Source organism: Nycticebus coucang, chromosome 2 (genome assembly GCF_027406575.1).
Source record: "Nycticebus coucang isolate mNycCou1 chromosome 2, mNycCou1.pri, whole genome shotgun sequence".
Taxonomy (NCBI): Eukaryota; Metazoa; Chordata; class Mammalia; order Primates; family Lorisidae; genus Nycticebus; species Nycticebus coucang.
Window position 1 is genome coordinate 145803812 of NC_069781.1, and position 12849 is coordinate 145816660.

General features: G+C 39.0%; 1 protein-coding gene and 1 non-coding gene across 5 annotated transcripts in view; both read right to left on the minus strand.

Annotated features, from left to right (window-relative positions):
* NETO2 (neuropilin and tolloid like 2) overlaps positions 1-12849 on the minus strand; it is a 72746-nt gene that overhangs the window by 48324 nt on the left and 11573 nt on the right. For 2 of the 4 annotated variants that reach the window (XM_053582081.1, XM_053582083.1), the window contains exons 2-6: positions 12525-12581; positions 10197-10337; positions 9301-9549; positions 3548-3592; positions 3337-3464 (exon numbers count right to left, since the gene is read on the minus strand). In XM_053582081.1, coding sequence (XP_053438056.1) covers positions 3337-3464; positions 3548-3592; positions 9301-9549; positions 10197-10337; positions 12525-12581 — 620 coding nt within the window. The remainder of the gene's footprint in view (positions 1-3336; positions 3465-3547; positions 3593-9300; positions 9550-10196; positions 10338-12524; positions 12582-12849) is intronic. The other 2 variants (XM_053582084.1, XM_053582082.1) reach the window with 1 other exon arrangement.
* LOC128580348 (U1 spliceosomal RNA) lies at positions 7542-7701 on the minus strand. The gene has a single exon (XR_008378641.1). It is a non-coding gene; the product is annotated as a U1 spliceosomal RNA (small nuclear RNA).

The following is a 12849-nucleotide window of genomic DNA, read 5'->3' on the forward strand; positions in this document are numbered from 1 at the left end:
TAGCAACTTTTTAATTTGAGACAGTCTCACTCTGTTGCCCTTGGTCGAGTGCCATGGCATCATAGCTCGCAACCTCAAACTTTTGGGCTCAAAGTGATTCTCTTGCCTCATCCTCCCTGGTAACTGTGACTATAAGCACCTGGCTATTTTTTAGAGATGAGGTCTCACTGTTGCTCAGGCTGGTCTTGAACTCCTGAGCTCAGACAATCCATCTGCCTCAGCCTCCCAGAGTGCTGGGATTATAGGTGTGAGCCACTGCAACGGCCTGGTTACATTCCTGGGATTACAGGAGTGAGCCATCACTCGGCCTGGTGACATTCTTGATTTCTATTTGTATAGTTATCTCAGCTTCCTTTTTGTAGGAATATTGCCTGGTAATATTTTCCTTTTTCTTTTTTTTTGAGACAGAGCCTCAAGTTGTCGCCCTGGGTAGAGTGTCACAGCTCATAGCAACCTCCAGCTCCTGGGCTCAAGCGATTCTCTTGCCTCCACCTCCCAACTGGCTGGGATTACAGGCACCCGCCGCCAACGCCCGGCTATTGTTTTTGGTTGCAGCTGTCATTGTTATTTGGCAGGCCTGGGATGGATTCGAACCCGCCAGCTCAGGTGTATGTGGCTGGTGCCTTAGCTGCTTGAGCCATAGGCGCTGAACCAATTTTTTCCCTTTTTTGTATTTTCTAATTTTCCTATAATATCTAATACTCCTATAAACAGGATATATTTGAATTTTAACTGTAGTATTTGGTTCATTTATTATTTTTGCCTAGAAATACCTGAGTTTTGCCCTCATTCTTGAATTACATTTAGTTGGATATGGAAATGTTGGTTACCAGTTATTAACTGTCTCCTGACAGTCTGAAGACATTACTTCATTGTTTTGTGGTTTCTTCTTTGCTATTAATAATTCTGGTGTCAATCTTACCAGTATCCCTCTATAGGCAATTTCTCTTCTCTGCAAAAGCTTAAAGGCTTTTCTTCTTGTCTGTCAGATACAAGTAGTTGACAAGTAGTTGTCACTTTAAAGTTTTTTTTCCCTATTTGGGAGTCACTGTGTCAGGACTTTCATCAAATTTGAAAAATTTCTTAAACAAACTGCTACTCCCCTAGCACTATATTCTGGGTAATTTCCTTATCTATCTTTTAATAACCATACATTTTACTTACAGCATTTGTATTTGGTTACTTTAAAAACATGCCTGGTCATTTTTCTTTCTCATCATTTTGCTTCCTTCTTGTAGGCCACTTAAGATGCTGATGCTCTTGGGGAGCCAGGAAACGTGAGCACAGGTGCTTCTGATTTGGGGCTGTGCCTTTATCTTCAACAGTGGGTTATTAATGGAAACCCAATAGCCTCCTTGGTAATTTTTTTTTTTTTTTGCAGTTTTTGGACAGGGCTGGGTTTGAACCTGTGGTATATGGGGCCAGCGCCCTACTCCTTTGAGCCACAGGTGCCGCCCTCCTCCTTGGTAGTTTTAGATTTATTTTTGCAAGCTGCCTTAAAGATTTTATACGCCAAGACTATTTTGTTATTATTTTTTTTTTTTTTTTGGAGATGAGAATCTTACTCTGTCACAAAGACTAGAGTACAGTGGTGTTGGCATAGCTCATGGCAATCTCAAATTCCTGGGCTCAAATGATTTTCCAACCTCAGCTTCCCAAGTAGCTGGGACTACAGGGCCCAACTAATTTTTCTATTTTTAGTAGAGACGGGGGTCTTACTCTTGCTCAGTCTGGTCTTTAACTCTTGGGCCTCAAGTGATCCTTCTGCTTCAGGATCCCTGAGTATGAGGATTAGAGGTGAGAACCATTGCTCCCAGCCATTTTGTTAATTTTTGAACTTAGTGATTCCTGGATTGAGCAGAGAATGTAAATTCATATAAAAAACCCTAATAAAGGCAGATTTCTAAATATAAAGTTCAGTGGTGACCCCAATCTCACCCCCAGCCCCACCTCGAGACCAAGCCCGGTTTCTCTGTCATCAACAAATACCATTAGAAACACCTTTCTAGTTCACCCTTTCACACCAATCAACTCCCTTTGAAGTTTCCAGCTTTAGGTGAAGGAATCCCACAAAGGTCACATGAACCCTAGGACTTTTTTCTTATCAGAGTAGGAATTACAACCAAGCTCCTGGCATATCAGCCTGTCAGTAGTAAGAGCTTACTGAGATCATCCAAGGACACTGTAATCTTAATTTCAATTTATTGCTTTAATGTACACTTATGTCTATTTTTTGTCCATAGAATTACCATCTTTTTTTGGAGCTTACATATGCTTTTAAAAGAATATTTGTTATGACCTACTCAATGTTTCCAGGTGTTTCTTACTAAGTGAGTTTTCAGGTTACCTGGTCCACAGCATGAGCATTTGTAACTGTCAATCTAATATTTTACAGAGACAGTGTCTTGCTCTGTCCTGTCTCCCAGGCCGGAGTGCAATGATGTCATCACCTCTCACTGCAGCCTCCAATTCCTCAGTGCAAGTGATCTTCCCCCTTGGCCTCCTGAGTTGCTGGGATCACAGGCACCTGTAGAATTTGGGAGCCACTACATCTGGCTAATTTTAGCAATTTTTCTAGAGACAAATTGGGGTCTTGCTATGTCGTCTAGGCTGGTTTTGAACTCTTGGCCTCAAGTGATCTTCATGCCCTGAACTCCCAAAGCACTGGGATTACAGGTATAAGCCACTGAGCTTAGCTGTGATTTTCACGATTTTTTAAAGGTATATTCTCTCCCCCATCATTCTCTCCTTTTCTCTCTTTTTAACATATGCATTAAATATAATTTTAACTCTGTTGATATTCCTAGAAGTATAAATTAAAAGCAAAAGCAGTTAGCAACCAATCTCAATCTGTCAAGAGTTATTTAAAAACATTCTTTCCCCACAGAACTTTCCAATAAAAGCTCTATATGATTAGCTGAGGACAGAAAACACAAAACTAAGATCTAACACATTTGCGGTTTGGGTTTTTAGGCTGCTATGACCCACTCTGTAACTCCTGAGAACACAATTCAATCTCTTGCAGTCTATTTTTCCTCCATAAAAATATTTATGATCATATTTACAACATAATGACTAATTAGAAACCTACAGTTTAAGCATCTTGATCTTTTCAAACTAAGGCTCCTAACGTATATGTAATATTCCTGAAATTTATGTTTCACTTCATTAGCTGTAACAATTCTGGGATCTTAATTGGTACCCAGTAAGGTGAATAAAACAAATTTTTTAAAAGTTGTAGTATCAGTGTAGATAGTCACTAGCTATTTGTACACAGAACACATCACGCACATCGGGCCCCACCACGCTCTGAAGGGACGGAGCACACAGCAGTACCTTAGCTCTGGGTGTGGCTTTGATTGTCCATATGCAATCAACTGCTTGGCCAGGTTTCGTTTTCTCCTCTTGTTCTACCTGACTAGAACGTACTATTCCATCAGCTCCTGAGAGCTCAAACTGGCAATCTAGAAAGAATAAATGAATGATGTTCAAAGGAAAATAAGATCGGTCAAAAATGCCATGAGGAAAAAGTGGTAATATACTAAACCTGGAATGGGATTTAAAATACCTCCTAGGTAAGTAAAGTCTGGATCTGTAACAGAAAAAAGAAGAAAATAATTGGTACTGAGATAGTTACTTTTTTAAGTTACATCTAATGCTACATTTAATAGGTATGAGAAACTGTCATTGGTGTAGGCTACACACCACTGGTCATTTATGAACTCACAGGATCAACACTTATTTAATAATGTTTATGCTTTTGATTATATCATGAATTAATGATTTTTTTTTTTTTGAGATGTAGTTTTACTTGTCACTCTTAGTAGAGTGCTATGGCATCATAGCTCGCAGCAACTTCAAACTCTTGGGCTCAAGCGATTCTCTTGCCTCAGCCTCCCAAGTAGCTGAGACTACAGGTGCCCACCACAACGCCAAGCTATTTTTAGAGACAAGGTGTCGCTCTGGCTCAGACTGGTCTCGAACCTGTGAGCTCAGGCAATTCACCCGCCTCAGCCTCCCAACTACTGGGATTACAGGCATGAGCCAAGGTGCTGGCTCAATTAGTGATTTATTTATGCTGCTTGAAAACGCATACCAACAGTCAAAAGTAGTAGGCAGTCCACTCACAGATGAATGAATCAACAAAATGTGGTGCATATGGTGTAATATATTCAATACTAAAAAGGAACGAAATTCCTCTTCGCTGAATCATACTAAAATTTATCTTCTAAATTTTTGCTTAAATGGATAGTGATGATGGTACATCGTGAATGTACTTACACTGAATTACACATTTAAAAATGGTTAAAGGGTAAATTCTATAGACAGACATTTTATGCCAAAATTAAAAACAATCACAAACATAGGTGTCTCAAAAAAGTTATAGGAAAGTTTGAATAGGAACTGTATATACCAAACTGCCTGATAGTCTGAAATGTCTCAGCTTCTTTACCCTGGAAAACCAATTTCAATACAGTTTATTGTTATGTAACTCGATGCGAAATTCTTCTTAAAACCATTGTCTTCATTTATTAATTTTATTTTTAAAGATGGGGTCTTGGCTCAGCACCTGTAGCACAGTGGTTATGGTGCCAGCCACATACACCAAGGGTGGCAGGTTCAAACCTGGCCTGGACCAGCTAAACAACAATGACAACTGCCAACAAAAAATAGCCAGGTGTAGTCCCAGCTACTTGGGAGGTCAAGGCAAGAGAATCACTTAAGCCCAAGAGTTTGAGGTTGCTGTGAACTGTAACTTCATGGCACTCTAATAGGGCAACATGGTGAGACTCTGTCTTAAAAAAAAAAAAAAATAAAATAAATAAAAAGATGGGGTCTTGCTCTTGTTCAGGCTGGTCTTGAACTCCTGAGCTCAAGAAATCCACCTGCCTCAGCCTCCCAGAGTGTTAAAACCAGTGCCTTCAAATTCAGACACTTCAGGAAGTTACCAAATTATATATTTTAAAAAGCAGAAAAAAATTATTAGTTTAACTTTGAGAACACCCCAGAGAGTTTTTTTTTTTTTTTTTTAATTTCAAGTGAATGTGAGGGTATAAAACAACCAGGTTATAATGTTTGTGTCTGTTAGGTGGGGCCCCTCTCGGGGTCATGTCCCGCAGTCGAGAGACGTGTCACATACCTCACATTGTTAAAAGGGGACAACTATTAGACATTTCAAGTCTTAGCAACAAGAAATGTACACCTCAACATCCCTGGGAGAAGAAAATTATAGGAACTATCTGGTAAATTAATCAGAACTTTTTCATATGTAGACAAGATTTCTAGGACATTGTCAGTACTGCATCAAAATTTCCGTGTCACCAGCAGTATAGAGAATGTGATTCTCTAATGTTTTACCACAGTTAACAGGTCTCTTCCAGATTTACCACCTCCTAGACAAAATTTATTTTACAAACAGAACTTGAAAGAATAGCAGATATGGCCATATTTAGCTAATTATATGCTGTTTATCTTGACATGTGCTGGCTTTTTTCCTTTTTGTGACAAAATCGTGCAATCCTCATCCACATTATAAAGGCAGCGTTGACAGAGCAGGAGGCGCTGCTGAATGATCTAAGTCACTTAATCTGACTCAGTTTCTTCATCTATAAAATACTCACAATCTTCCTGGCACTGTCATTAGCATAACATTATATGTAATGTATGCAGAAACTCTGAAGCACTATAAAATGCAGATGTGCCTATATTCTAAGTATAAGCCATATAAAGTTGCTCTCATGACATACAATAGAGGAAAAAGAGCTATTAGTCTCCAAAAAAGGATCTTTTCTTATAAAATTGTCTAAATTTGTTTTTTAATACTTAAAAACATTCAAGTAAGAGCACCATTTGACATCTTTTTTCTTTCGAGAAGCCTAAACTTATTTGCAAATATCTGACTCACTTGCATAAGATTTTGTGACCGTGTCTTTATTGATTTAGTTAATAAAAATCAAATACCTGACCCATTTAATCAAATGAGCTATTTTGACATAAATACTGGTTATCAAACTTCTATGAACTGCTTCGTAAGGCACAACATCCTATATGTCATATCCAGCCATCTGTCTTCTATTACGAAAAAACAATTCAGTAGCCATACATAAAATTTAATTGTAAACTATACATAAAATTTACTGTGTTAACTGTTTGCTTATTTATTTATTTGCAGTTTTTGGCCAGGGCTGGGTTTGAACACGCCACCTCTGGCATACGGGGCCAGTGCCCTACTCCTTTGAGCCACAGGCGCCGCTCACTGTTTATTTTTTTTTTGAGACAGAGTCTCACTATGTCACCCTTGGTAGAGTGCTGCGGCATCACAGCTTACAGCAACCTCAAATTACGTTAGCCTCCCACAACCATTTTAACTGTTTCTAAATGTACGACTGAGTCACATTAAGTACACTCACAATGTTGTACAACCATCACCACTATTTTCAGAACATTTTTATCATTCCCAGGCTGAAAATTTAAACCCATCAAACATGAACTATCCCTTCTCCCTTCCCCTAGCCCCTGAAATCCATCGCTGTATTTTCTGTTTCTATATATTCTATTCTATGAATAGATACCGTCTATAAGTCAAATGGTACAGTATTTGCCATTTTGTGTCAGTTTATTTCACTTGGCATAACGTTTCAAGGTTCATCCGTGTTGTTACATGTACACATATTAGAATTTAGCCTAGTTAACTCATGTCCACAAAAAAATCTGTACACAAATATTTATAGTAGCTTTATTCATAATCATTAAAATGTGGAAGCAACCAAGATGTTCTTCAGTAGAATGAATAAATTATGATATATCTAGACAATGAAATATTATTTAACACTAAAAATGAACAGACATGCAGGAAACTTGTGTGCATACTGCTATGTAAAAGATGCCAACTGAAGAGGCCACACAGTGTCCCAGTTTATGATTCCAGCTACGTGACATTCTGGCAAGAGCAAAATTATGGTGAAAGGAAGGAGATGAGTGGCTACCAGAGGATTTGGGGAGGGAGGGAGGGATATGGGGGCACAAGGGATGTTTAGGGCAGGGAAGCTGTTCTGCATGATACTGTAATGGTGAACCCTTAGAACACACAATATCCAGAGTGAACCCTAGTGTAGACTGTGCACTTCAGGTGACGACTCATCACCGTTGGGTCATCGCCTGCGACACATGTATCACTCTAGTAAAAGATGCTGGTGGGGGGAGGGTGTTCTGGGTCGGCATCTTACGCTCAGCAGTAAGTACACAGGTGTCCTCCACGCCTGCCATGATGCATGCTTTTTAGCACTGAATGACAACTCTACTTCTGTTCAATTTTGCTGTGAACCTGAAACTTTTCTAAAAAAGCAAAGTCTATTGAACAAATTTTACTTTTTGAAATGTTATCTTTTGGCATTGAGCAGATAAATACTGAAGCAAAAATTAAAAATTTCCACAAGGTTTACTGCATAAGAGAAGAAAGCTATTTAGGTTTTTCAGGCAAAAAGAGCAGGAAACAACACGATATATATAGCACAATCCTGGTTTTTTTCTTTTTTTTTGTACAGGGGAAAGCGTGAACACAGTCCCTCATTACCACAAATTATGCAGTGGAGTTTCCCACATTTGGGGAACTCACAGGGATCAGCACATGGAGAGCAATGGATGAGCCTCACCCTGGGAAAACCACCTTCGTGATCTTGGGGAACTTGCAGGGGTCAGCACATGGAGTGCAGGGGTCAGCACATGGAGTGCAATGGACGAGCCTTGCCCTGGAAAACCACCTTTGTGATCTGCGAACTCGCAGGAGTCAGCACGTGGAGTGCAGTGGATGAGCCTTACCCTGGGAAAAGCACCCTTGTGATCTTGGGGACCTCGCAGGGGTCAGCATGTGGAGTGCAGTGGATGAGCCTTGCCCTGGAAAACCACCTTCGTGATTGTGGGGAACTCACAGGGGTCAGCATGTGGAGTGCAATGGATGAGCCTCGCCCTGGGAAAACCACCTTCGTGACCTTTGGGAACTCACAGGGGTCAGCATGTGGAGTGCAATGGATGAGCCTCGCCCTGGGAAAACCACCTTCGTGATCTCGTGATCGTATCTCCCCTGCCACAATCCTGGTTTGTTTTTTTTTTTTAAAGCAAAAAAAAAAAAAATATAGGAAAACATCTTAAGGAACATACACCAAATTGTTAACACTGACTTTATATATAAGATTACAGGATTATGAATATTTTCTTTTCATTTGTATATTTAAAATTTTTTTCAATTAAATTTCTTGGAAGAAATAAAAGCAAAAAGGTCACATAGTTGTTTTACTAAGTTATTATTTCATCTTGTTTGTAAGCTCTTTGAAGACAGGGATAGCAACGTGCACAGTTCTGTGTCTCTGCACAGCGGTCTGTACACCTTTGCACTAAACAGGGCTTTACGGCTCTCACAGTGTTCTCACCTCCCGTGGGGCAGGGGAGACTATAGTAGGCCGAATAGTAGCTTTCTCCTCTAATACCTCCACATCTGAATTCTCATAGACTGTATATATTATCTCATATGATTTTCAAATAAGAGAAAATATTACGTGGCAAAAACTGGCATTAAGTAAAGGGTCCCGAGACGAATAGAAAGCGATATGGAGATGGGGGCAGAGGTTGGAGAGATGTGGCCCTGGACTGTGGGAGCCGCCACCGAGCCAGGACAGCCATGTCTTGGATTCTCCACTGGAGTCAGCAGGATGTGAGACTCGGCTGAATTGTGGACTTTTGCCCTGCCATGACTCTGAGCAGATACATTTCTACTGTTTTAAATGGCCAAGTCTGTGGTGATGAGTTTATGGCAGCTTCAGGAAACTACCACAGTAGGCATTACACCTTACTAATGACCAATCTCAGCCTCACTCTGTGCATAACATCTTTACCGCCATTATGTGGTAGAGAAATAACTCAAACTCAGGTCTCTTATACCTCAGTGCAGACAGTCTTTCCACTGCTCAATATTTTCTAAAATTTTATTCACATCAGCTGAACAGAGGAAAAACCTGTCAAAAAAATCTTGTGGGGATCATGAAGAAAAGACTGTTGAATTGTTTATAAAAACAGTATTTATTTTGATGTTATTGGTCTTGAGTACATGCTATAAAACAGAAATCTAAGAAAAAAAGGTGAAACCATCTATAATATACTTCAAATTCTACTTTTTATGAAGTTTTTATTTGTTCATGGACTATTTCCTTTTGACCTTGCTAATTTCTTTGAAGTCTTGACCAAATTAATCTCTTTCTCAACCATAATAAAAGATATTCAATACTAAAAAGATAAGTGATTCTTTACCTGGAATAAATGAGTATTTTGCTCGAAATCCCAGTCCTTCAAGCTCTTCATCAGAACTAAACTTAATCCACATGAATCTCCCTGTTGACCTAATTAACGGAGGGCTTTTCATGCCACAGTAACGATCGATCAGAGGAGAGAAACCAAACGGCCCATCTCGGACCTCCACGTGGTCAAAGCGGCACTCAAACGACGGCTCTATGTAGTAATGCTCATCAAAGGCCAGCTCTATTCTCTGACGCGGAGCAGCTAGGAAGTGAGAATAAGCAAATCAGGGCAACATAAACAACAACAGATATAAATGTACTGACACAGATGAGAGAAGCAAACATCACTCTTACTGCTTTGCAGAGGACCATAAAGAGAATTGTTATACCATGGATGGGAGAGTCACCATAAACGTCACACTATTTCATGCTAACAATGTTGCTCTGCAGAACTATAGTTAATCTTTCCCTTTGACATACACAATTTATTAATTAGTTGAATCTTCCTGATTAAAACGAAAGTCAGGAAACAAGTGCTTAGTTCATGAGATACATACAACATACCACAGTACAGAGCAAACAAACAGATCTGAAAGGAACTCAACGCTGTGGAGATCACTCTGCGTCAGGCCTAATAGAGAAGGCCAGTATGTTTAAGCTTCTCATCAAAGGGGTTTTTCATATATACTCATGTACCTAGTTGAATTATACCTAGGAGATCCAAAATTCCCATAAAACTTAAACAATTGTCCTGTTAATATATTCAATATTCAGAAATATCTATCCTTAATAGAGTTTAATACGTTTAAATTTTGTTCAAACTGGTTTAAACAGGAAATTTTACCAATGTATTTAATTTTATAATAAAGTAAAAATTCATCCAATGAAACACAGAAATTGGTTAAATACCTTCCAAAATGTAGATGCACTCTTTGTTTGGTGGGTAGGAGTCAGGATAATTGGGTGAAGCAAACTGACCTCCATTGCTGGTTCGAACCCAAATGCCACACTGGGTAGCAGGAATATGCTTGATTCCAATATTTTGTCCATCTTTGGGAAAAATAGCATTTAAAACATTAACTACACCAAGAGAGAGTATCACTCTTTTCCTTCTTCCACAGCTTTCCAAGCAATTGCCCACTCCATACTACATATGTAATGTCTGTAAGAACCACTGCCAAATTCAGAACCATAAACTGAGCACAGCACAAGTGAAGGTAAGACTGGGCGTGCTGCTGGGAAACGTGCAGCTGGAGCAGTTTGCCACATAAGAGAGTAAGAAAATTGCATATGTTAGAACCTGATGAATCAATAAAGTTCCATAAAATTCAGTTCAGACATAAAAACAAAAGGATGCCAGGAGTTAATGTCTGATCTGATGTCCTTATATTTAGTTTAACACAACAGTCAAACAAGATTCAAAGATTACAGAGGAGTTTTAGTTGAAGACTGTAGATTGAATAATGCACAAGCTCTGTTCCCGCCTTGAAACTCCACTTCATCATAGTAAAAGGAACTGTTCCAAGGGCATAAACCCCAAAGTATAAAGGGGCAGAGACGGCAGTAACAACTGCACTGCTAGGAAGTGGGGTGGGAAAGGGTGTGAAACTGGGCTTTCTAGAAACACAAGGTTGGTTAAAAGTCTGTTTAGACTCAGTCTGATTTCCAATACCACCTTTCCTATTCCACAAATCTGCTCTGTTAGTGTGTCAGTAAAATGAAGGTTATTTTTTTTGGAAAAGGCTAAATAACAGGGTTACTGTCCCAGGGGACACGAGGCACATCTGAAAATCAAGAAAGCAGCCTGAAAAGGGGCATGAGCGTCAGCACAGTGGACGGTGCTCTCCCCAAAGGCCCCCGTCAGAGAGAGAACTTAGAAGCAGGAAATGGAAAGATTCTTCTTTGGGGAATCTAAACAGCCCTAAGAAAGACTGAAGGATGCAGATCAGAGACTCTCAATGTCAGGCCAGTCCATACTGAGGGCCACAGTGTGCCATCCTTCCTACACCTGCGGACACTCAGGAGCAGAGTGTGAGCGCCCCTCTTAGAATATGAGCAGACATTCAAGATCACCAGACATTCAAGGAGGTCTCCAATATGAAAAATAGATCAAAACAAGAGCAAAGGCTATGTAAAATAAATATTATAAAACCAATAACACAAAACTATCATTTATTATCCTCAGAGAGATAGAAAAGCAAATTTATAAAACAAAAACAAAGATATTCTAAAAAATATATCCACAAAACAAACAAAAAGCTTCCAAAAACAGAAGAAATAAAAAACTTAGTACAATTTTAGAGCAGAAGTCAGCAAACTGTGGCCTTGGACCAAATCTGACCTGCTGCCTGTAGATGAGATAAAGTTTTGCCAAGATTTACTGACACTGATTATCTGCATACTGTCCACGGCTGCTTTCACACAACAGAAGAGCAGTTGCTCTAGAGACATGCCCTACAAAACTTTCCTAACTTACTGTTTGATCCCTTACAGAAAAAAAAATTCTAATTCCCGGTTTAGAGGATAAAGAATGTTGAACAGAAAGAGAGATAAAAACAGATTTCCAAAGGATCATAACCACATAATAGGAATTCCCAAAAACAGAACAGAGAAATGGAGGGAAAGAATTTTAAAAATTAAAAGAAAAAAATATTCTTCAACCTAAAGACAGAATTCATATTCAAAAAGTTTAATGAGTGATGATGTGAATACTGATTTTACCACAGGTATAACCATGGTGAGAGGGACAGTACAACTGGAGAGAGTTTGTGTCGACGGGGTGGATGGAAGGCTGGGGAGGAGCTAAACTCCATCTTGAATGGTGAAAAATAGGATTTAATGTCTAAAACTGAAATATGAACAGGACCAAAACACTTTGAATAAGATACTGTTGGAAATGTCTCATTTGTTTACATTGCAAAAAGGGATTTTTAAAAATTTTGGTTAGTAATAAAGTATAAATCTCATTTAATTTTTGGACATTTAATTCACAGTGTGCTAGGAGCTACTGGTGATGCCAATTTAAAAAATTTACCAGGGCAAGACTTTATGTTAAGGATTAACTCTAGTTATAGGCTGCAGAACCCAGCTACGTTGAAACTGACAGGTTGACAGAAAGCCTTAGGTCAATGGGACACCCCCAAGGGGTCATGGTGACAGTACTCAAAAGTAAAACCTCTAATACGAGCCAGCCCGCTCTTCTGAATATGCATTATGTAATCATTATATGTACTTTACCTTGGGTTTTTTGGGCTACAGCAATTCCTTCCACTACCAGTATTGTTATTAACAACACTAGAGAAATAACAGAAAAAGAAAAGTTACAAAATTGAATCTATAGTACATTTTACTAAGTCTATTAAGAAAAATTAGATGACAAAAAAGATTAAGTAAAATCACCATTTCTTTGTAACATTCACTCTTAATATTTTTGACCCTTAAGATAAGTCGAGAAAACACAATTTATTTTGTACTTACTTGTACAAGCACTTGTATGGCATTTAAAGCATTTTTCAACTTGATGGGTTTTTTTGGAAAACACTTTTTTTTTTGGCCACAGACT